At 45.3% G+C, this 24,696-nt stretch overlaps 1 protein-coding gene across 1 annotated transcript in view; it reads right to left on the bottom strand.

The window, feature by feature from the left end:
• Positions 1-2,745: 2,745 nt before the first annotated feature.
• The window catches only part of TSPAN2 (tetraspanin 2), a 40,393-nt gene continuing 18,442 nt past the window's right edge, over positions 2,746-24,696 (bottom strand). Inside the window, exons 3-8 of the mRNA XM_056139128.1 lie at positions 13,700-13,797; positions 11,767-11,841; positions 10,327-10,425; positions 9,002-9,073; positions 6,157-6,240; positions 2,746-3,343 (exon numbers count right to left, since the gene is read on the bottom strand). Coding sequence (XP_055995103.1) covers positions 3,278-3,343; positions 6,157-6,240; positions 9,002-9,073; positions 10,327-10,425; positions 11,767-11,841; positions 13,700-13,797 — 494 coding nt within the window. The 3' untranslated portion in view covers positions 2,746-3,277. The remainder of the gene's footprint in view (positions 3,344-6,156; positions 6,241-9,001; positions 9,074-10,326; positions 10,426-11,766; positions 11,842-13,699; positions 13,798-24,696) is intronic.

Below are 24,696 nucleotides of genomic sequence, written 5' to 3'. Positions count from 1 at the left end.
AGATAAATGAAACAAACAATTCCAATACATAGAAAATTTAATTTGAAATAACTTAAAATAGTTCATCATCAAGAAGCTTTCATTTTATGCCTTGGCACCAGATGCTTAAGGAAATTGTTTGGGTCTGATCTTAGGCAAACAGATCTAACCAAAACTTTGTATATGCATGTATGCATAAATACACACATCCATATCAACAAACATCCATGTAGACATATATTCAAGTTATGTATATGCATATATAGTTAAGAAATATATCTCCACGATTATATAGTCAAGATATATGGGAATTCTCTCTCTCTTTCTATATATATATGTATATATATATATAAATACTACTTTCACAGGTGGAATTCTCTAAATTTACTCATGGCCTATATTTCGGATAAATTGCTTTCCAAGGGGGCACATTAAATTACATGTGGAATTATAGTCTACTTTTCCTATGTTATCTACTGTAGCTTTCCTTAAGGTTATGAATGAAAGACAGAAACTTGCGTTTGATTACCCAGAGATGATTGGAATCTGTGGGGCTACCTGAACCAGTTTACTTTCTCTGGCTAGACAAATTCTTTAAAGCTACCAAAAGACTTTTCTTCATTTCAAAGATTCTATTTCTCAACTACTGCAGGGAAAAAATTATTTCATAAAATGTTTTCTTCCTTTTCTTTTTGGTGGGGAGTCTCCTAGGCAATGTTCAGGTGACAAAGGGGCCCCTCCCAGTTATAATTGCCCTCCAGATGAGTTAATCCATGCTGGTGATACTGCTTCAGCCCAGGAGGACTGGGGAACCGGTCACTCTAGTAGTGCACAGGGGTCTCTAGAGTTACACTTGCCCGAAGTCAGACTGTCATGGGGCAGCAAAGATAGAAAGAACTTTCTCCCCAGACCCAGGACATGTTTTCCTTAAAATAATCTTTTCTTGGGCTGGAGCGACAGCACAGTGGGTAGGGCATTTGCCTTGCATGTGGCCAACCCTGACGACCTGGGTTTGATTCCTCTACCCCTCTCAGAGAGCCCGGCAAGCTACCGAGAGTATCACACCTGCATGGCAAAGCCTGGCAAGCTACCCGTGATGTATTTGATATGCCAAACACAGTAACAAAAGTCTCACAACAAAGACGTTACTGGGCCTGCTCGAGCAAATCCATGAACAACGGGAAGTCAGTGCTACAGTGCTAATCTTTTCTTTATCTATAGACACAAACCATGCACCAATTAAATGTTTGATCTTGTGTCTAAGCTGACATTTTTCTGGAAAAGTTTCCTCCAAAGATAGTAACAGTAGCAAAGCATACAAAGAGAAAGGTGAATTTTTATGGGAGAGAGGATGTTTCAGATGAGTAGGTCATGAAATAGTTTGTGAGAAATGGTTGGAGTAATAGCATAGCAGGTAGAATGTTTACCTAGCATGCAGCCGACCTGGGAATCCTGGGTTTGATTCCTCTGCCCCTCTCGGAGAGCCTGGCAAGCTACTGAGAGTATATTGCCCGCATGGAAAAGCCTGGCAAGCTACCCATGACATATCCGATATGTCAAACACAGTAACAACAAGTCTCACAATGGAGACATTACTGGTGCCCGCTCGAGCAAATTGATGAACAACAGGAGGACAGTGCTATAGTGCTTGTGTCCGCCAAACACTTTATGTCAGCATTCACTTGGGGCTTTCCAAAGTCTCCCATTAAGATCACTTCTGTGTGATCTTTGAAAATATAATTGCAAAAGGCATCATTTACTAAATGTACCCAGTTATTAAAAATCACTGACAAATAGTCAATTTAGATAGTAAATTTGGGTTGAGATAACTAAAATGAAGAACCAAGACTGCAAAAATTTTATTTTCATTGAGGTCTTTCACAGAGAGAAAATATTTTGTTGTGTGTGTATTTTGTTGCTTAAGCATGCTTCAGGTGTGTGCAAACCACTTGAAGATGCTTTTGTTTATTTATTTTGGTTTGACTAAGGATGATCATGAGATAATATTTAAATTATATGGGATTTTTTAATTCCATTTAAAAATGTAGCATTTAATCTCAGAGGAAGTATTTTCTAGGAAAATAAATAAGAAGAATCCCCCAAATAGGAAAACATGTAAACACAAGTTATGAGGTACATCTAAGACACAGGGCCAAGAAAAAGTCTCTTTCCTATTATGTTCAGCTGCCAGATTTCTTGCCTTAGTCCTTACACTTAGAGAAACACAGAGATGTTTGAGGTTAAAAGCCCTTTTAAGGATGTGAAGAATGCAGTGGATCAGAGCAGAGTCAGGAAAGGAAATGTAACAGAGCAGTATTTCAATGTCTTTCTATAAGAACAAAAATATTTCCTTTACAAAGCTATTAAAAGATTTTGCTTTAGTCCTATAAGCACTTACTTCACTTTTAAAGGGCATATGATTGTCTGTTAGACCACTCTCCAGAGGGAATATTTTTAAAGTTTTTGTATTTAAATACTAGGACGACATGACTTATTCTAATTAGAGTTTCCATAGCACAGCGGGTAGGGCATTTGCCTTGCATGTGGCTGACCCAGGTTCGATTCCTCCATCTGCCTCGGAGAGCCCGGCAAGCTACTGAGAGTATTCCGCCTGCACAGCAGAGCCTGGCAAGCTCCTCGTGACATATTCAATATGCCAAAAACAGTAACAGCAAGTCTCATAATGGAGACATTACTGGTGCCTGCTCGAGCAAATCGATGAACAATGGGAGAACAGTGCTGCTTAGTTTAACAGATGTGTAAATTACATTGCAATGAATTCTAGGGAGAGTGTGTATTTAAAAAGAAAAATCCCAGGAAACCCATATACTCAGACGTAGTCGACTCAGGCACAGGCAATTTCACACTGCACTGTGATCCTACTCTCAGCTCCCATAGCTTATTGCTTCTGTTGGCTAGAAACCCCCAATCTTTCTGTCTCAGTTCTATGGCTAGAATCTGAGAGACTGACCCGTTATCACTCATTTTCAAGTTTATCAAAGCTTTTTAAAAAATACCCCCTGCCGAGTTAAATCAGTTCTATATCTCTCATGACAAGAGCAGGAATTTCCAGCAAACAGATATCACTATATATAAAACGCATGTACCCAAACACACAGACCACAAATGAGAATGCTCTTTGTCGTCATGTGTAGCATCCACTCACAGGGGAACCAGGAACAAGTCAAACACACATGTGCAAATGTACAATTAACAGCAAATGCTATGAGTGTCCTCTGATTAGTAAAGACGCTCTGGGAGGCAGCTCTTGGCTCTGCGGAAGCACACAGCTGCAGCTTCAGATCACATCCCGGGAGTTCCGGATGGCACAGCAGAGAACCATGCTGAAGATCATACCAAAGATCTGGAAGACAGGGGGCCACTGGTTATTGACTCCCCACAGGTAAAAGCCAATGAAAAGGCCAGCAAATGACCTGGTTTTTATTTTTCTTTTCTTTTTTGGTTTCTGGGCCACACACAGCAATTCTCCAGGTGACTCCGGGCTTGGCACTTAGGAATCACTCCTGGCAGTGCTTGGGCATCGAATCTGGGGATTGAACCTGGATTGGCTGCTTGTAAGATAAGCACCTTACTCACTGTACTATCTCGCTGATCCCATGATCTGGGTTTTCTAACCGAATCAGATAATAATTAAAAAATACTGGTTATAAATAGCATTAAAAATCTACTATTTAATTAAGATTTAGATTATTTTTATTTATTTATTTATTTGTTTTCATCTTGAGGCCACATCTGGTGGTGCTCAGGGCTTACTCTTGTCTCTATGCTCAGGTAATCACTCAAGGGCTCAGGGGATCATATATGGTGATCAAACCTGGAAAAGCCATGTGCAAGGCAAGCGTCCTACCTGTTGGGCTATCACTCCAGGCCACAAAAATCACCCCTACCCTTTTTTGAAAGATTTTTAAATCTTAGAAAGATTAATAGAAACACAGATGAGTTAATTAGAAGGCTGCCAATAAGGTCAGTCTTGTCTTTAGCCATTCCCTCTTCAATTGTGCAAGGGCTGAAATAGGACCTGTGGGTGCCATGTTTCAAGACATCAGTACCATGAATCTCTGACCCTCTCCTTAATCCCATCCTAAATCAGACTAGATTCTGAAAACTCTAAGTGAAAAAGGCAAGATTTTTCACTTATATTGGAGAAGATGGGAAGAGTTATGAATAGCAGAGTGTGGCTCCAGGACTCTTTGAAAGAATTCAGTACAGGCATGAGAGACACCTAATGGACAACTGATTACTCTTGCAAATAATTTACATATGTGCTCACAACTGCAGGGTGCTGATTCAACAGAAGTGTCCTCCCTGCCCTGGTGGCAAGGTGGTGAGCAACCCTTTCTTCATCCCTGCTTGTGTTCTGGGGATGAAGAAAGAACTTCAGAAAGAACTTCAGCTTCATTTTGTTTTGAGTCAGGATGGAGCTTTGTTTTTTGTTTCTTGTTTTTGTTTCTGGGCCACACCCAGCAACGTGGAGTTACTCCTGGCACTCATGGTGGTGCTTGCGGGTCCATATGGGATGCTAGGGATAGAACCTAGGTTGGCCATATGCAAGGCAAATGTCCTGCCTTCTGTGCTATCTCTTCAGATCCAGGGGTGGAACTTTCTAGATTGCTCATTCACCAAGACCACAGACTCACTAGGCATATAAATTTGTTACTCCCAATATACAGAAAGGAGTAACAAATATTTGTTACTCCCAATATATTAAGAAGGTATATTTGTTACTGCCATTATAAAATCTTCCGGCTCAGCCTTGTCTTTGAGGGCAACAGTGTGGCAATCAGGTTGACCCAGTGCAGTTGGGAAGAGCTGAGGAGTCTTCCCACTCTGGGCGCCCCCTCAGGTTGTAGTTCCGTCCACTCTCTGCCCCATCCTCTGTGTTCTCAGTACAAAAAAGAGGAACACTGCCAATTAATTGGATTTCCTCAAAATTCCCACTGCCCCTGACTTAGTTAATGGACCCAGAAGAAAGGTTAGAGAGGATGTAGTTAGCACAGCCCCTGGACAATGGGAAGTGCCAGTTTGTTGGCCTCCCTGATTCAAATCTTGCTTTCTTCCAGCTTTACCAATTCATGCAACAGAGATCCTTTGAACTCCAAGCATTCACCTCTGCCTTAAGGGCACACAAGACCTCGACTGTGTAACCCTCATCCCATCCTTCCCTTTTGTCCCTACTGATTTTTGTATACAGGGCTTTCTGCATGGTCTTGTAGAGCTGAGGGTGTACTAAGGGAACACTCACATTCCCACTTCTGCCTTCAGCCCAATTCTAGTTTGAAGAACATTCAGGTTACACACAGCTACCATTTATTAAACTCTATGTTCCAGACACTTGAAATGAATTATTTCTAAATAACTCTTTACACAAATCATCTTATATCATCTTTACTTCATGAAGTTTAAATTGAAATCCTCATTTTCTAGTTGAGTAAATTGAGACATTGGGGCATAGAGAAACTGAAAACAATTTCCCTTCACATCCCAAACCTTCCAAGTAGGAGCTCAGAGTTGAATGCAGAGGGTGTGTTGCTGGGGATTACACAGTTAAACAAGAAAATATAATGCCTTTTCATATCCTAGCACTAAAGGTTAATCTGTTTAGTTATTTCTGATAGTAGGAAGAGTTCCAGAATTGAAAATTACCTGTCAAGTTTCAGCTTAGCAGCCTGAAAATGTGAAATTACTGCAAGCATAAATGTAGGCACAGAGGTTAACATTGAATTTCATATCTTATTTTAGCAAGTGGCTGGAGCTATAGCACAGTGGTAGGGCGTTTGCCTTACAAGTGGCCAACATGGCCGACCCAAGTTCGATTCCTCCGCCCCTCTCGGAGAGCCCGGCAAGCTACCAAGAGTATCTCGCCCACATGGCAGAGCCTGGCAAGCTACCCATGACGTATTCGATATGCCAAACACAGTAACAACAAGTCTCATGATGGAGATATTACTGGGCCTGCTCGAGCAAATCGATGAACAACAGACCGTGACCGTGATTTTAGCAAGTGAGGTATTTTTGCATCTAATTCACTTTATTCTTAGGTGTCCCTTCAACTCAGGCCTTTGTCTTTTAGGAGAACTCTCTTTTAAGAAATTGTCATATCACACTTGAAGAGAAATAAGTTGCTCAAGATTTAGATAAATTAAAAAATTTTCTTACCATGAAACCTGCAATTCCAATGCCAACAATTCCAATGAGCTGAAGTTTAACACTGATTACAGACTCAATTTCATCAATGCAGTTCTATTTTGGGAGGAAAAAAACTGTCAGCAATAACAACTGATGGTATATGTGAATCATCACTCTGTGTAATTTTCACTGATAATTCTGTGATAATCCACTCTAGCTTTGGTTCATATTGAAATCATTCTTTCAGAATAGCATCAATTGTCCAATTTAAAGCAAAAAAAGTAGTTTGAAGGAAAAATATAGCACTGTAACACTGTCCTCCCGTTGTTCATCATTTTCTCTAGTGGGCACCAGTAACATCTCCATTGTGTGATGTATTGTTACTGTTTTTGGCATATCGAATACGTCATGAGTAGATTGCCAGGCTTTGCCATGTGAACAGAATACTCTCGGTAGCTTGCCAGGTTTTCCAAGAGGGGCAGAGGAATCGAACCCAGGTTGGCCACATGCAAGGCAAATGCTCTATCCGCTATGCTATTGCTCTGGCCTATCACAAATAGCACAGCGGGTAGGGCATTCGCCTTACAAGCGGCCAACATGGCCAACCCGAGTTCGATTCCTCCGCCCCTCTCGGAGAGCCCGGCAAGCTACCGAGAGTATTCGATATGCCAGACACAGTAACAACAAAGTCTCCAATGGAGATGTTACTGGGCCCGCTCGAGCAAATCGACGATCAACGGGAGGGCCTTTACCTTTACCTTTTATTGCTCTGGCCCAAGGGAAAATATACCGTCTTATTATTGTGCTTCTCTTTCAGGCAACCAGTGCTACCTCATAGACCTAAGACCTGGCTGAAGGAAGCTATTCTGAGATCAGAGATATTTAAAAAATTTGGGGCCTCTTATTACTTGCAACACATAAGTAACAAGCCATATTCCTAAAATAATAGCCCTTGATTTTATATGATCATTTATGGATTTTATACAGACTTGATCCAATTAATTAAGCAAGGTAGAGTTTACCGGGACTGTCCAAAACAGTCATTTTAGGTGCCAGAGTGACAGTACAGTGGTACGGCATTTACCTTGCACACACCTGACTCCTGGCATCCCATATGGGGTCCTGAGCACTGCCAGGAGTAATTCCTGAGTGCAGAGCCAGGAGTAACACCCGAGCATCGCTGGGTGTGACCCCAAAGAAAAAATAGAGAGAGAGAAATTGAAGGAAAATAAAAAGAACACAGCTCTAGCTCTGTGTCTGCCCACTCATTTCTTTCAAAGTCAGGTTCTTCCTGTGAAAAAGCAGACTAAAATGTGTTTGGTACTAAATTTACTTAGTTCTAAGAGGAACATGTGCTTATTGAAGCAGCTTGAAAAATAAATGTAAAGACAAAGAAATATTTGTACTCCTACTACTAAGAAGAATTTCTGCATTGTAGGTATTTACTTCTAACAAATACACTCACACAATTGATTCCTTAGATGCAGCTGTGTGTGTGTGTGTGTGTGTGTGTGTTGGTCCAGGGCTCATCCTCATTGTAGCTGGTTTGGGAATATGGACGTGACAGTTCAGATTCAGGTCTGGAGGTGCTCTGGGTTGTCACTGCGACCTCAGTGGTTCTGGGGATGTGGCTTTATGTGGCACCAAGGATGGAAAATAAGAACTTACGCATGAGGCATGTTTTACCACTTAGGCCACTCCTCAGTCCAGCTGTGTGCCATCTAAACTTAACATTACAACTTCAAAAAGTTTTTTGAAATCACAACTGTAAATGGATGCAAACATTTTTTTCCATAAAAATGTCTGGAAATTGATTTCAATGATCGTCTATTATTTCATATCAGTGGTGCACTCAATATTTGATCTTATAATTCTGCTGGACTGGAGCGATAGCACAGCTGGTAGGGTGTTTGCCTTGCATGTGGCGGACCCGGGTTCAACTCCTCCATCCCTCTCAGAGAGCTTGGCAAGCTACTGAGAGTATCCCGCCTGCACGGAAGAGCCTGGCAAGCTCCTAGTGGTATATTCAATATGCCAAAAACAGTAACAAGTCTCACAATGGAGACGTTACTTGTGCCCGCTTGAGCAAATTAATGAACAACGGGAGGACAGTGCTACAGTGATATAATTCTGCTGTAAGCATCATTGTGCAAAAATCTCTGTTCACATCTCTGTCTTTCCTCTCTTTCCTTTTTTTTTTTTTTTGAAAATTACACAGTTTTTATTTGGAGGTTTTGAAAGAAAGGAGGGAGAGAAAATGAGAGAGAGTAGAGAGTAACCTACTTGAAAGGGAGCCCGGGCTTCTCCAAGGGCGGAGAGAGCCCCTACACACATCCCAGAATTAGACATGAAAACATGAAAGTACACATCTCAAGAGGGGAGATGCGGGTGACACATGTGCTCAGGCAGCATATGCGCCTGATCTCTTTCCTTTAACATAAATGAGGAAAGAGGAATTTCTGGATTAAAGGGCACAGCACAGAGTCCTATGAAGCTCCAGTTTCCTGAAAACACTCACTTTACAGCGTTGCTGCTAACACCACAAATGATTAATAAGAAAAAAAAACAAAAACAAAAACAAAACTGCTTGGTCAATTTCCCCAGCTTTGAAAACTAGCGTTTTCAATCTCTCCTGACCTTGATCCCTTTCTGGCCTTATTTTTCTCCTGTGCTTTCCCCACCACCCACCTTTCCTACTGGCTGGTCCCCTAGTTTTGCCGTGGCTTTCCCCCATTTACGTGACTTTCACCAGTGGTCCTGTAGGAATATCTGGGCGCCCTTGGGGCTCTACAGACCCCAAGCAGAGAAATGCTGGGTTAGGCACTCACGGATGACCTTGGTGGCAGACAGAAGTGACCTCAGCAGAGAACCTCACCTTGTCTCCTGGCAGCGCCTTTGGGCACGTGGACTGGACCTGCTCAGGGCTTTCTTTCCCACAGCACTGAAACTAGAGCCAGAAAAGAGATTTTAGCATGCAGGAGGGCAGAGCAAATGCCCTGCTGGGCGTCTGGGCTGGGCCTGGGGTGCTGAGGTAGCAAAGCTGATTCTAAGTCCCTGTCACTGTCATTTGCTTCTGGAAAGAGCAGAGAGGCTGGCAGAACATAGACATGGCGGCTCTGGAGTGGTCCTGGTTTTATGATGGGAAGTCCCTCATGCCAAACAAAGAGGAAGCTAACTGACAGTGACTGTGAAAATTGTGGCTTAAACAGACACACACACAAACACACACACACACACACACAGGATTTGAAATTTTAGATTCTTTTTTCAAACTGGAAGTAATTTAACCTGATTAGTAATTCAAATTTTATGAGCTTCAAGACAGGCTCATTAAAGAAGGGACAGTCTGAGACAAGAAGTGGCCACAGAAACTCACAGGAATTGCAACTCAGGTGTTCTGCCTTCGCTAGGTCCCTCAGAGACCTATGTGCTGCCTGAGATCCTGGGGACAGTTGAAGCTGAGCAAGAGGAATGATTAGCACCTTCCAGACCATTCCTGTGACAGACCAGAATTGGGCTACCTGAAAAGACTGAGCCCAAGAGTCCAAAGCTAATTCTCTAGTCATAGTGGTTAAAAGACAAGGAACACACTGGCCTGTAGCATTTCCCTGCCTGTTCCCTGGGCTGCACTCAGACAGCAGGACCCATGCAGCCCACTGGAAAGGCCTGCTCACACCCTTCATGCACAGAGGAGTGAAGAGAACCACTGGGAGGCGAGTGCTCAAGTGTGCTGAACGGGTCTGTGGCCCCCGCTGCTTCTGGAAAGGAGTGTTTCTAAACTCGAAGGTTCTGGATTTTTTGTCACACCTCAATGCCAATCTTGAAGAAAACAGGGCATTTCTCTAGGCTACCTGCTCCTGGTTCTTTCTCGTGCTCTTGTATATCCTTGGAACACAAGTCTGACTTCCTTTTGGGAACTCCTGGTGTTGGGCCTTTTCCTCTTCCAGATTCCGAACACAATGTAACCTGTGGTTTCCATGAGGGTTAAACATGACGCTGTCTTGTTTTCATGAATTTTATCCTATTTTGGTCCAGGTGATAAGAAAGAATCTGGTTCCCACAATCTCTAGCTTATGTTTGTTTTTACTGGTGCTAAGGGTCAAACCCAGGGCTTGACACCTGCATGTCTCTATCACGAAACTACAACTGGGGCACCATCTTTAGAAGACACAGTAACCAGCAAGGGGGAAGGTCACTTACTGTTGAGTGGAAAGTGATGAGTGTCACATTCCCCTTTCCCCTGTCCTTCAGGTAACTGTTGTATGCCTCCTCATACATAGTCTGCACATGTCGGATAGCCTGAAAAAATACGAGGAACAGTGAGGGGACAGTGAGTTGGAAGGATGTTCTCTTTTCATCAGGAAAAGAGAACCTCTTTCTTACCCTCCAAAAACAGCCTTTGCAAAATCTCTACCCTTGCTCCTAGTCCTGTATTTTATGAGAATTATGCACATTTAAAACAGTTTCTGGAATTTCTAAGATGCTGTTGAGAATGGAAAGCTAGACTAAACCAGAATGATTTTTATGAATTAAAACGATTTCTCAAACTTCAATGAGCTATCATTGGACCCCAGAATTCTGGAAGCACAGATGGGGAGAATTATTTGCAGGGGTGCTGCTTGTTCCACACATGGAGGTTCTCAGGGCTTACTCCTGGCTCTGTGCTTGGGGGTCACTCTTAGCTTGGGAGATCTAGTGCCAGAAATGAAAATTGGGGGTGACCACCCACAAGGCAAGAGTTCTATCTACTGTATGATTGCTCTAGCCCCATGGAGAATTGTTTTTTCATTCAAATGTCATATTAAACATAGAAATTCTATTTTTTTAGTAGTAAGACATAAAATCATAAATTTAAAGCGATCACAGAAATTGTAATATTCTTCTATCCTTCCAATACCAACAGCTACTTCAGAAATATTCCACAGAAGAAGATATGATACATGTTTACTACCTCTCTAGCTATATTTATTGCATTGTCTATATTTAGAGCTATTTTATTATTTTGTGGTGCTAGGGATGAACTCTAGGCCTCACTGCTGTAAGACACACACTCTGGCTCTGAGCCACATCCTGGTCCATATATGTTTACTATTTCAGAAAATCTGAAATAAGTTCATCTACACAGATTGATGATAAATAAGTTTATAGGAAATATAGTAACTCAAGGTTCCATTCGTTGTCCTTTTCCTCTTCACTCTTTTTCTTCTAAAAAGCCTCGTAGTGGGTTCTCTGGATGACCCGTTCTGAATGCCTCTGGCCACAATGCAAGCCAGAGAAACTGGATTCATGAGAACACTGACCAAGCCACGGGACAAATGACGGTCAAACAAGGGATGAGAATCCACTGCTTTTCCCTAAAATGCATTGTGTGCAGTTAAATTCCTACTCCACTTTAAATGGCATGATCATAGGAATCCTCGTCTTTTAAAATCATGAACACTTTTGTAAATAAGAGCTGCAAACTATTTCCACAGAAAAATGCAGTCTTTCTCACAAATGCTCAGCTTTTTTTTCTAGGTAAAAGGAACAACTGTGGTTATTTGGATTTTTAATCGTAGGTGCCAACATTCTTCTGTGGTTTTACATAAAGAGAACACATGAAGCATTACACACAAAAAATCATAAGTAATTTTTACTTACTACATCCTTGCCTATAAAAGCAAATACTCCAGTGGTTACTTCAGCAGCAAATATCACCAGGAGGCAGGTGAAAAACTGTAGGAGAGAAAAGAAAACACCAGCTTTATCAGTGTGATACCATTTCAATACACTTAGCCTCTAAGATTCTACACTATTTGGAAACATTACCTAAGAATATGTGTTTGAGTTTATCTAGCAGAAAGCATTTGCCCACAGTTTCCTTGGAATTTGTTTGTTCATTCATTCAGCTATTGTTTATTGAGCATCTACTCTGTAGCAGTATCTACTCTGTCATAGTACTGGATGATACATAACAAAAGTCCAATAGTTTTGCTATCAAGAACCTCATGTTAACAGGTCAGAGAAGGGACCTCTATGTCCATGACAGTGAGAAATGATACCCTGTGACAAGAAGAACTGGGTGCTGAAATGGGGAAAGTGATGTGCAATGATGGCTTTTCAGTAACAGTGTTGCAAAACAGTATTGTGTGCAATGTGCAGTACTGCATACCACAGTGCCTAAAAGGAAAAGAAAAGCATCTGTAGTAGAGACAGGTCGGGGAGTGGGAGGAAAACTGGGGACATCGGTGGACGGAAGTGGTCACAGTGAAGGGATGAATGCTTGAATATTGTACAACTGAAACTCAATCATGAACAACTTTATAACTTTATGTCTCATGGTGATTCAATAAATACAAAAATAAAGAACTTCAGATTCAATAAATAGAAAAATAAACAACTTCAGAGCTGATATGAGAAATGAATAAACCAATAAAATGAGCAAATAATTCAGAGTCTGATATCCCACCACCTAAAACAGCTCTTGGCACCTATGTGCTCAGAGAATACTTAATATTTGATGAGCAGAATGTTTTTTCTAAAGATATAAAATAAGGCAGCAGAGAGGAAGTGAGGGGCATGGCCTGTATCTGGAAGGTGGGACCTGAGATTTCAGGTTTGGGAAGGCTTCTTGGAGAGTGGAAAGGACAGGGACGTGGGGTCCTGAACAGATTCTGGCCTTGGGTCTGCTCTGATCAAACTAATGCATTGCCATAGAGGAGAGATAGATAGATAGATAGATAGATAGATAGATAGATAGATAGATAGATAGATAGACAGACAGACAGACAGAAATACAGAGAGAAAAAAATAGATAGGAAGTGTGAGAAGGAGGAGACAAACACAGAAGGATGGAAACAGAGAAAAATACTTAAAAAGAAAGAGAAGAAGGGAGAGGGGGGAAAGAGGAGAAAGAGAGATACAGAGAAGGGGCAGAGAAATAGAGAGGGAGACAAAAGAAAGGGACGGAGGAGAAGGGAGTGAAGGAGCATACAGGGCCAGAGAATGAGTTAGAATCCTTATTTAGACACCCAGGTAGGAAGGACCAGAGGTTGCACAGGAGAGAAGAGGCCTCTCCTGAAGTCGCTGACTCAGACCCTCCCGAGAAGCACAGCCCTTTCTCTTTGATGGACCCTCTTCTTTCTTCCTCTGTTTCTGAGTTCACGGAGGTCATGGATGCTTAAAAGTTAATTAAAATTATTTCTTTTTTTTCCCCAAAGGAAAAAAAAAACGAGTTTGCTAGTTAAAATAAGCTGCCAGAGGGAGACTGGTTGCTACTGGTCCCCAGCAGTCAGATAAGAGCACTTCCTGGTTACAGGAATCTGAGGAACACCACAGTGACCTGCTGCTAATCAAAGAACATGCTTAATGGCCCTTCACAGTCATGGGCTCTCACTCTTCTCCAACAGCCTCCCAGGAGCCAGGAACTTCATCTGGTTTACTCTTTCCCTGTGTGGCTGGAACAAAGACTCTTAACCAGGTGAGAGAGCCCCGGATTCCGGGAAAGGGAGAGCGTGCTAAGGTCTGGGTTCCAGGGGCTGGTGCAGGATGCCACAGGGATTCCGCAGGCCCCTCCCACCCTGCCCCCACTTACAGATCCGAGCACACACTGGGACTCCTGCATGGCTCCACAGCAGCCGAAGAACCCCACGGCCATCATCAGGGCTCCCGCTCCAACCAGCACGTAGAGTCCTGGGGGAGAGGAAAAGGGTGACTACAGTCAGCCCTGTGACCTGTGCTGGACCTAGGATCTTAGGGCCCAGGTGCCTAGTAGGCAGAGAGCAGGGGCTCAGAGTTGTGGGGACCTGATCTTGGTCAGAACCCCTACACCTGCCTCCACAGCTCATGCTCCCTTCAGGCTCCCATCCGTGTCCCACTTCACTTTGTACAGGCACAGACACACACACACACACACACACACACACACACACACACACACACATTCCCATTCAGACACACCCACGCGACCCTAAGTAGGTATAAGTTGGCATTATTAACCAGCACTGATGAGGCCAGTGTCTGATTCCTTAAATTTTGGGCAACTTTTCCTTATGGGGTTTTATAACTGGCTGGGGGATGGTTGCCACAAATTTTGTTTTAAATTTAGATGTAGTATCAGTAGATATTTGATTTGTAGATCTGCATTATATGTCCAAAACTGCAACCCTTTTTCCTTGGGTCAAAAGGAGTGCTGAGAGGGGAAGTTTAAGCAAGCAAGGTCCAGTGGGTTTCAGGGGCCAGGGTCAGGGTTGGGCCCCCACCCAGGCCTTCCCGGACACCACAGCCTCTTCCTCATGGTACTCTGGAGCCAATGGGGGGTTCCCATCCTAGGAGAGGCTTTGAGAACAGGAGGGAAAGAACTGTTGATATCTTGGAAGATGGAAAGTGGGAAGAGGGGGCTTTGGGTCCAGGAGACAAGCAGATAGCACAGCAGTTAGCCAGGATGATTTTGAGTGAGTTACAGACTTTAGAAGCAATGCCCCAGCCGCTGGACAGAGGAAGGCTGTCTGTCTCTGCAGGAACAGTGAATGAGGGGAAGGATGCAGAGAGTAACGGCAGGGACCAGAAAGCACAGTGGGTATGGTGCTTGCCTAGTGTATGAGGAACTTCGGTTCCTCTCTGGCATGACACTTGGTGCCCGTGCACTCCAGAAGAAATCTCTGAGCAGAGTCAGGAACAGGCCTGAGCACAGCCCGGTGTTTCATCTCCCCCAATGCAAGTCCCCTCCTCCCAAAAAAGAAACAAATTTCTTTGCAAAAAACAAAAGAATGTGATGATGAAGGTAATGGCACTAGCTATCTTCACTGAGTTTGCTTTCTCCAGTCTCTGCTCTAAGAACCTCATTCAAGTTTGTTTGTTTTCTCCTCGAGAGGGACTGCAGGAAGGGGCCCTCCTGGCTCCAGCCTCTGGAGCTCAAGGAACAGATGCCCAGACACCAGCAGCTGCACCCCCGAGGGGCCACAGAGCGCCCCCTGTCCTTATTCTACCCATTTTTTAAAAAATACAGGAATTGGGTGGTCAAAAGGGAAGCAATTTGGGGCAGGTAAGATAGTACAGTGGGAAAGGTGCTTGTCTTGCACATGACTGATCCAGGTTTGATCCCTGACACCCCCGAGAGTCCTCTGAGCACCACCAAGTGTGATTCCTGAGCACAGAGTCAGGAGTAACTTCTGAGAATTGGCCGGTATGGCCCCCAAACCATAAAATACAAATTAAATGAAATAAAAGTGAAGCAACTTTTCCAAAGTCCCAAAACTGGGACAAAAGTCCCCACCAGCCTCCAAGTGCATCTAGCCACCACCCTATCCTGCCCGGCTGCACTCAAGCCTGAAATCGGGTGAGGATCTCACTGACTCCGCAACTCAAACCTCAGAGCAGAGGAGGAAAAGGGAAGAATGTTCTTGTACAGAAGAATCAAGCCAAGCCTTTTCTTATTTCCTGTCTGATCCTGAGATAAGTTAGAACACAATGCACGCCTGGCACTTGACTTACTCTGTGCAGCAGGAAGAGCCACTGTTGGAGAGCTGATCTGTTGTTATTCCTATGAGTCACCTGGGAACCACTCCCAGACAGAGGGTGGGAGCTGGCAGCTCGCTCTGGGGGCACCCTGGGCCTGGCCTGCTGGGGGTTCTGCAGCCCCTCAGGGTACTGGCGCTGGTTTGTGGGTCTTTACTCCTTGACCTACAGAAGCTGAGCCTTCTGCAATCCTTTCTCAAGGCCTGCAGGGGGCGCCCTCAACCCTACCTCCTGGGTAGGACTGTTGCTTTCCTGCTGGTCAGCTTGGCCAGTTCTTCCCTTTCCCTTTGTTCTAAAAGAATAATTTCACAGGGAGTAGATGTCGTCATGAGAAAAATAAAACCTTATAAAAACACTATTGTTGGCACCTTGATTTTCTTATTGTTTAAAACATTTTTTCCTTACTTTCAAATCTCCATTCTTGTACTGGCTCCTACAAGACAAGGCCCCTTGGGATGGCAAGATATTTCTATTTGACTGGAAGGGACCAAAGAGGCTAGACACCAGGCCTGGAGGCCCAGATCATCTCACATACCTCCTGGGTCACCCTTGAGACAGACCCAATCCAGCTTCCTCACTATCTCACCAAGAACCATGTTATCAGACTGATTTCCTGCCTGAAAGCTTCCAGCCTCGTCATGGCCCCGAAACATAGGCCAAATTCTGCCTGGAGTCACAGCTGGGGCTGGCCTGGCTGGACTCACCTCTGTCCTGCCCTCCTGACCTGAGGATTCCTGGGGCTGCCCAGGCCTACTTTTTCATTCTGTGCCGTCACAGACTGACTTGTCCTCTGTAGATGCTGAGCCCCCGGCCAGACCCACTCATCTTCCCCTGAAAATGTCTGGCACAGGACTTTGTGAGTAAGGGAATTAAGAGGCCCTGCACCAAATCTGACACTCTGAACAGGCTGGAAGTATTCACCCAACTTTGCTGAGGAGTATGTATGGAGGATACATCTCAACAAATGGCCTCCGAGTCATGGTGGGGTTCCGCTGTCAGAGCAGGTGGTAAGGATGTGGGTGTGCACCTGAGAGAGGGGTACAGAGGGACCGGAGGTCAGGACAGAGGGTGTCTGTGGAAGTTAAGGTGCAGGGACAGGGGCCACAGTGAACCAGCTTTCAACCCGAGCAGCGTCTGGGTCAGCCTGAAATCATGTGCTCCCCAGGAAGATGTGCACATCCATCCAAGATTCCACTTTAAATTTCTCTCTCTCTCTCTCTCTCTCTCTCTCTCTCTCTCACTTTTGGTTTGTGGGTGATGCCCAGAGGTGTCCTGGCTCTGTCCTTAGGGATCACTCATGACATAGCTTGGGGGACCATATGGGTATGGGAGGGTCAAACCTGGATCAGCCACGCAAAGGCAAATACCTACATGCTGAACTATTATTCTGACCCCAAATTCCATTTTTTAGATTAGAAGTTCACAGCAAAACACCCTGAAACTGCGCCAACAGCCCGATTCCTGAGTCTTCTTCCAGCAGAGCTGCCTGCGTGTCTGCTCCATAGCCAGAACCCTAAGAACATTGTACCCAGGGGAAGCAGCAGGAGTCTGGCAAGTGGCCAAACTCCTTGGCCTACTGAGTACAGTTCTGACTCTGCTGGAGTACTCTGCCCACCATCCGGCCACCATGGTTTCAGGGGCACTTCGGCCCTCCTCTCATCTGACTGTCCCAATTCAGCCACATTTGCATTCTGAGATGGTTTCTGTAGCGTCCCTACCCTCTTGAAGCAGCCTGTGTGACATGTATAACCTATTGGCCAATGTCTCCAGACTTCCTGAGTCCCATCTCCCTTGATTTGAAAAGAAGAAAATACTTTGCATTTTGATTTGCATTTTGCTTGCTATGAGAGGCGCCTTGGCAAGGCCAGTGTTCTCTAGGTGACATGATCCCATCAAACACTCCAGTGATGTTCTGAGGGTGCAGAAACTTTTTTAAAAAGCTAGCTACATCATCACAGTGGCCCCTGTCTGTATTGATTCATTAAAAATGATTCCTTTTTTTTGAGACTGGACAGGGGCAGGGTCACCAATTCCAGGGGCTTTTTGGCAGTAGATGGTGTTACATATCCATCTAATGACCATTTTTCATCTAAGAATATTTTTTCCTGGGATTAGAGATATAGTCAAGGGGGTGGGGCACTTGCCCTGCCTGCAGATGACCCAGGATCCATCCCTGGCACCCCATATTGTCCCCTGAGCTCCACCAGGTGTGATCCCTGAGTGAAGAACCCAGAGCAAACCCTGAGTACAGTCAGGTGTGGCCGAAACTCACTGCTCCAGCCCACAAAAATATCTTTTTCAGTTGGTTGTGCAAGTTTTCCTCCCAGGTTTCTCTGGCTGCATATAATTATATATGAACCTAGAGTATTTTATAGGACTTAGTCAATGAGTTTGGCCTAATAAGTCACAGTTATGGGTACAGTCCAAAGGCTTCACACACACCAGCCACCAGGTTATGGAGTCAGCACCAGGCTCTGCCAGGAGCATCTGCTCTGGGCAGTGTCTGGGCAGCATCTGCTCTGGGCAATACCTGCTCTGGGCAGTGTCTGGGCAGCGTCTGTTCTGGGCAGTATCTGCTCTGGGCAATGTCTGGGCAGTGTCTGCTCTGGGCATTGTCTAGACAGCGTCTGCTCTGGGCAGTGTCTGGGCAGCATCTGCTCTGGGCAGTGTGGTCTCTGAGCAGCATCTGTTCTGGGCAGTGTCTGCTCTGGGCAGCGTCTGCTCTGGGCAGTGTCTGGGCAGCATCTGCTCTGGGCAGTGTCTGCTCTGGGCAGTATCTGAGCAACATCTGCTCTGGGCAGCGTCTGGGCAGCGTCCGCTCTGGGCAGCGTCTGGGCAGTGTCTGCTCTGGGCAGTGTCTGGGTAGTATCTGCTCTGGGCAGCGTCTACTCTGGGCAGTGTCTGCTCTGGGCAGCATCTGCTCTGGGCAGTGTCTGCTCTGGGTAGTGTCTGCTCTGGGCAGTGTCTGCTCTGGGCAGCGCCTGGGCAGTGTCTGCTCTGGGCAGTGTCTGGGTAGTGTCTGTTCTGGGCAGCGTCAACTCTGGGCAGTGTCTGGGCAGCGTCTGCTCTGGGCAGCGTCTACTCTGGGCAGTGTCTGCTCTGGGTAGTGTCTGCTCTGGGCAGTGTCTGCTCTGGGCAGCATCTGGGCAGTGTCTGCTCTGGGCAGTGTCTTGGTAGTGTCTGCTCTGGGCAGCTTCTACTCTGGGCAGTGTCTGCTCTAGGCAGCATCTGCTCTGGGCAGTGTCTGGGCAGCGTCTTCTCTGGACAGTGTCTGGGCAGTATCTGCTCTGGGCAGCATCTGGGCAGCGTCTGCTCTGGGCAGTGCCTTCTCTGGGCAGTATCTGAGCAGCGTCTGCTCTGGGCAGTGTCTGGGTAGCATCTGCTCTGGGCAGCATCTGTTCTGGGCAGCATCTGCTCTGGGCAGTGTCTGCTCTGGGCAGCGTCTGCTCTGGGCAGCGTCTGGGCAGTGTCTGCTCTGGGCAGTGTCTGGGTAGTGTCTGCTCTGGGCAGCGTCTACTCTGGGCAGTGTCTGCTCTGGGCAGTATCTGCTCTGGGTAGTGTCTGCTCTGGGCAGTATCTGCTCTGGGTAGTGTCTGCTCTGGGCAGTGTCTGCTCTGGGCAGCGCCTGGGCAGTGTCTGCTCTGGACAGTGTCTGGGTAGTGTCTGCTCTGGGCAGCGTCTGGGCAGTGTCTGTTCTGCGCAGTGTCTGGGTAGTGTCTGCTCTGGGCAGTGTCTGCTCTGGGCAGTGTCTGTGCTGGGTAGCATCTGCATGTGCAGTCTCTGCTCTGATCAGCTCCTGGCATTGTCTGACCACTGACAAGCAATATCTTGGCCCCCTGCTGCTTGAGAATCCCAGTGCTGTCAACTCTCCTCTCTGGCTATTACTCTCATTCCTTTCTTTCTCCTGTTCTTCTGCATAAGGAGGACAGCACCTTCTGCAGGCGCACTCCTCTAGCCGACCTTGGTAGAGCAACAGCTGCTGGTGACACAGCAGGACTGCTTAGCAAGTGCGTCCACAGGTTGTCTTCTGCATCAACACTCTGTGCAAACTGGCATTCCTGTCTCCCAGCTAAGGAAGCTAGTGAGGGGAGACCCTAACTGAGGCCCGACACCCTCACCTCAGCCCCACTCCCCTATCCCAAAGATGTGGGTTGCTGTGCTCAAAAGAATGATGACTCAGTTACCAATTGCTGGTTGTGTGATTGATTCATCCAGAAATGTTCTTTTTTTTACTTCCTTGAGAAAAGTGCCTGGAGGGCCTCTCAGTTGATGAGTTCTGTGTTTTCCTGTTACTCCAGGAGGGGAACAGGAAGCCCAGGCCTGCCTGGAGAAGACTCCTCTTAGACTTCAGAGTCGCTGATGGTCATGGGACAGTCACAACTGACTCCAGATGCTTGTCAAAATGTGCTGGATAGAAGGCCAGAGAGAGCACAGTGGGGATGGTGCTGACCTGGGCTCAACCCCAGCATCCCGTATGGTCCCCAAGCACCACAAGGAGTAATTTCTGAGTGCATAGCCAGGAGTAACCCCTGAGCAACACCTGGGGTGTGGCCCAAAAAGAAAGAAAAAAAGCTGGAGAAATGATCTCTGCCACAACAGCTATGCAATCTTTCAGTTTTGCAGCTCCAGCTCATAGGTACAACCGAAAACCAGAAGTCAAAAAACAGCACCAGAGTGACTCAATCGCTAGAAAAAGGCCAGCCAGCACTTCGCGGCTATTTAGTCCTGGAATATGTTCCTTCCACAGGACCTCCAGCCACAGATCCTGCCAGGCTCCCTGACCGCATGCCCGGGAAAGCACTGCCATTTGTGTGGGCAACCCCTGTCTGGACAAACCCACTCGTGTTCCCTGGTCACAGGCATGACTTCAGAAGCTCAAGACCCACCTGCCCGGGGCTCTGGGGCCCCTGCCCACACCACCACACTCTTAGAAACAACAGCCCAGTGTCCTCTCAGATGACAGCCCAGAGGCTGAAGAGAGCCAGCCAGGGGACTTAGGAGACTTGTGGCTTCTTTCAAATGTATCCTGAGAGATGAACATGGAGCAGGTGTAAGAAGAGCTGAGTCCTGAACCTTCCTGCTGCCGGGCTCTCCTCGTGTCACCTATGCCACCAGGGCACATGCCGGCCCAGCCACCAGGCCTCAGCCAGCTTTCAGGAGTCTCTGTCCCCTTCATAGAACTCTCTCTACACTGTCCTCTAGCTGTGAAGTAAATCAAGTCTGATCTTGATCAAAGGAAGAATCAAGGACTCCAGGAGATAAAGCATCTCTTGAAGGAGAAAGGAATTCCTCCATTGAGTGTGGCAAACTGGATGTCTTTAAGGTCTCTTTCTGACATGGGACTTCAACACATGAAGCTATGTTTATCTAAGAGCCATTTGTATATGCCAAGCCTCATTCCCATCACTTTTTAATAAGAGGGCCATAGGAGTTTAATGGACCGCTTGCTCTGGAATCTATTCCAAGACGAAAATACATGGAAAATGGAAAATGAATCAACTTTGTGGGATCCTGGTGCCATGTGAGAGAAAATAAGATAAATTTTCCCCAAACCATGCCCATTTTGTTTTTTCTTCTTCTCTTTTTTATTCTTCTTCCCCCAGTCTTCTTGGTTTGGGGACCACATCTGACGGTACTCAGGGGTTACTCCTGACTGTGCACTCAGGAATTATTCCCAGCATGCTCAGGGAACCATATGGGATGCCAAGAATTGAACCTGGGTCAGCTGTATGTAAGACAAGTGCTCTACCCACTGTACTATTACTCTGGCCCTCTTTCTTTCTTTCTTTCTTTCTTTCTTTCTTTCTTTCTTTCTTTCTTTCTTTCTTCCTTCCTTCCTTCCTTCCTTCCTTTCTTTCTTTCTTTCTTTCTTTCTTTCTTTCTTTCTTTCTTTCTCTCTTTCTTTTTTTGGTGGCGATGTCCAGGGATTACTCTTGGCTCTGAGCTCAGGAATTACTCTTGGCAGTGCTTGGGGATCAAACTCAAGTTAGCCATATGCAAGGCAAGTGCCCTGCCCACTGTATTGTTGCTCAGCTTCTCTTCTTCTTTTAATTCTTACTACTTCGCACTGTTTGCTCTGTCAGGTCATACTGGTATCCTGCAGTATTTCCCTTCTTGTTTATTGCTAAAAAGTAGCTGTCTTTCCTAATTGGAAACTTACTGAAGAAAGAATAGGTAAAGGTAAAGGCCCTCCCGTTGTTCGTAGATTTGCTCTAGCGGGCCCAGTAACGTCTCCATTGGAGACTTTGTTGTTACTGTGTCTGGCATATCGAATACGTCACGGGGAGCTACACTGCATGTGTATTTAGACTCTAAGAAATATTTGCACAAAGGAAAAATCCCTGATTTTGCAAGGATTTTGTATTTTGCCACTGTCAGGAGCCACTGAAGCACAAGAAACAGAACAAGCACAGGCTCTGGATGAGCCCCTGAGGAACCTGCCCAGCCTCTGGCTTTATCCTTTGGTCCTTGTCCTGTCTCAAGCTCAGATTCTTCCCCTGAGAATCAGACCTAGAGCTCTGTGGGTCAAAAAGTTTCTATTTTGCTTAAAACAGAGTTGGGTCAGGGGCTGGACAGATAGTACAAGGGTTAAGGTACATATCTTGCATGTGGCCAACTGGATTCTCTCTCTGGGCACTCAGACACTGCCACATGCAGCTCAGGACCCCCCTAAGCATCTCTGGATGCTGCAGGTCCAGAGCACTCAGGCCCTCCTACAGAACCAAGAGCCCAGTTAGCTGAGCATCATCGCTGGATCCCCAGGACCCTTGAGTGCTGCTTGGGAACCCCCTATCCCCTATCAAAGACAGTTTGAATTCGGTTTCAAGTTAGTTAAGAGATTTGACAGAGCCATACAAAAATAGGACACTTCTTGCTTCTGGGTCATTTGCATTGTCTTAGTTTAAGTTAGAAAATAGATCCAGGAATGTTGGTATAGATAAAACTAGTTTCCTTCCTTCCCATTCAACTCTCCTGAATTGATATCCAGTTAATTTCTATGTTAGCTGCATTATTGGTTACGATACCAGTAATGACATGGAGTTTACTTAGATCTGTGGAAGTCTGTCTGGCATTTCCCCCTTTTCTTCCTTAAAATAAAGCCTGAAAGAAGCTCCACCCAGCAGGCCTGGGAGGCTGGGGGGCCACTCTCAATGATGTGTGGCTGTGTACAGTGCTCACCAGACCCACCGTGGGAGGTGGGGGAAGGGAGGGAGCATGTGGGACTTGCTGACACACGCTCTGTGCTTGAACCATCCTCCTGGGCATCCAGCTTTGTGGATCTATCAAAACACCATGAAGGTGAAGCTGCTGCTGGTACTTTGTCTCTGGAGCTGCAGACAGAGGCTCACTGGCTCCCCAACTTGCCCCTTTGACCAGGCAAGACCCTTTCCTTCAGGACTCAGGCTTCTGCCTGAAACTCAGGAATGGCTATTTCTAGGAAAGACTACCTTACTGACATCTTCTAAGGTTCAGATTGTAGTACTTCCTATCTTTTTGTTTCTTTCCTTATAAGTCCTATTGCAGCCAACCTGGGTAATGTGCCTGGGACTTTCAAACTAGCTTTTTCCTTTTCTGTGACTCCCCTATCAGGCCACTACTTGCCAGAATCTTCTCCATAACGTGCAGTGGGGACCAGTCCCTCCTGCAAGTCTGAACCAACCTTCTACTGCTTCCAGATGAACAGACCTGACCCCAAAGTCCTTTGGATTTGTTCTCCACCCTTCTGAATAGAATTCCATAACCAGTCCACCCTGCTGCTCACCCTGAGTCCCCATGAATCCTCCACTGATCCCATCTGGTCTTTCAAACCTAACACAAGTTCTTTCTGCTTCACCCACTTAGAAGGTCCCTGATGTGCCCATTGCAAATATCACTCCATTGGATTTTAGTTACAATTTGTTTGTGTTATAAGTTAAACCATTAAGCCTATGAGTCTTCAAATATGTTGGAAGGAACAGGAGGGCAGGTACAGTGTTATCCTACTTCCTTTGTGTGATCTGGAGCCCTGGGCTGTGAGGGCTGGTTGTGCATCTATGATGGATTAGATTTCTTTCACATATGGAGAAGCTTACAAAAAAGAGACAGAATTGAAGTACACCTGCTTGAATGCACAACATGTTTGCATTAGAACAAGTTTTTGATGAACCCCCAGTTAACATGGCCATGAAGAAACTTAAAACCAGATAGATGTTTATGGTCATGGGAAAGGAGGAATTCTCTCTCACATGCTTTCATGTAACTCTGGTCTCCACGGTTTTTAAAAAATGTTTCTTTTTCTTTTTTAAAATGATGATAGCATTGTACTGTCCTCCTGTTGTTCATCAATTTGTTCAAGCGGGCACCAGTAATGTCTCCATTGTGAGACTTGTTACTGTTTTTGGCATGTCAAATACGTCACTATTGCTAAAAATTTCTAGTTTATGCTCAGAAGTTACATTATAGAGATTTAAATCTTTCAGTGTCAAAATTTAGTGTAGAATGGGGCTATGTGGCAGGGGGGTAGGCATTTATTTGTTGTCAAACAACTTGAAAGTTGGAATGTATGAGAAGGGTTGATGTTCTCCTTGATAACATCAACAGACATCAGAGTCCAGTAAACATGGACTCTGTCTATCCAAGGACACAATTCAGTTTTTGATGGGAAGTTCCAAGAGTCATTTCTAACTGATGAAACAGAATTCAAGCACAAAACTGAGACTACAGGTGGGACCGATGGTTAATATTCATATAACAGACTATGTACTAATACCCAGAACCCCCACATACCTGAGTTTCAGAAGAAAACTTCCATTTTTATTGGGAATTACTATGTGTGAGGATATCAAGTAACTACTGCATTCAGAGTAGGGAAAGAAAATACACCTGAACATCAGCTGGAAACTGTTGGGAGGAGCTTTACATCCTTAAAAGAATTATCCTGAACAATAATTAATTCATAACTGTCACAGAGAAGGGAAGAATGGGGTATATTGGTAGAAACAACTGGTAGACTAGGGAGGAAGGTACCTGGGTCTGCCATTACTGAGATATATTCATATACTGATATACTGCCATATACTGATGATATATAGCACA

Source organism: Sorex fumeus, unplaced genomic scaffold, assembly GCF_029834395.1.
Source record: "Sorex fumeus unplaced genomic scaffold, SorFum_2.1 ptg000131l, whole genome shotgun sequence".
Classification (NCBI taxonomy): domain Eukaryota; kingdom Metazoa; phylum Chordata; class Mammalia; order Eulipotyphla; family Soricidae; genus Sorex; species Sorex fumeus.
This window is presented reverse-complemented; position numbering and strand designations above follow the sequence as displayed.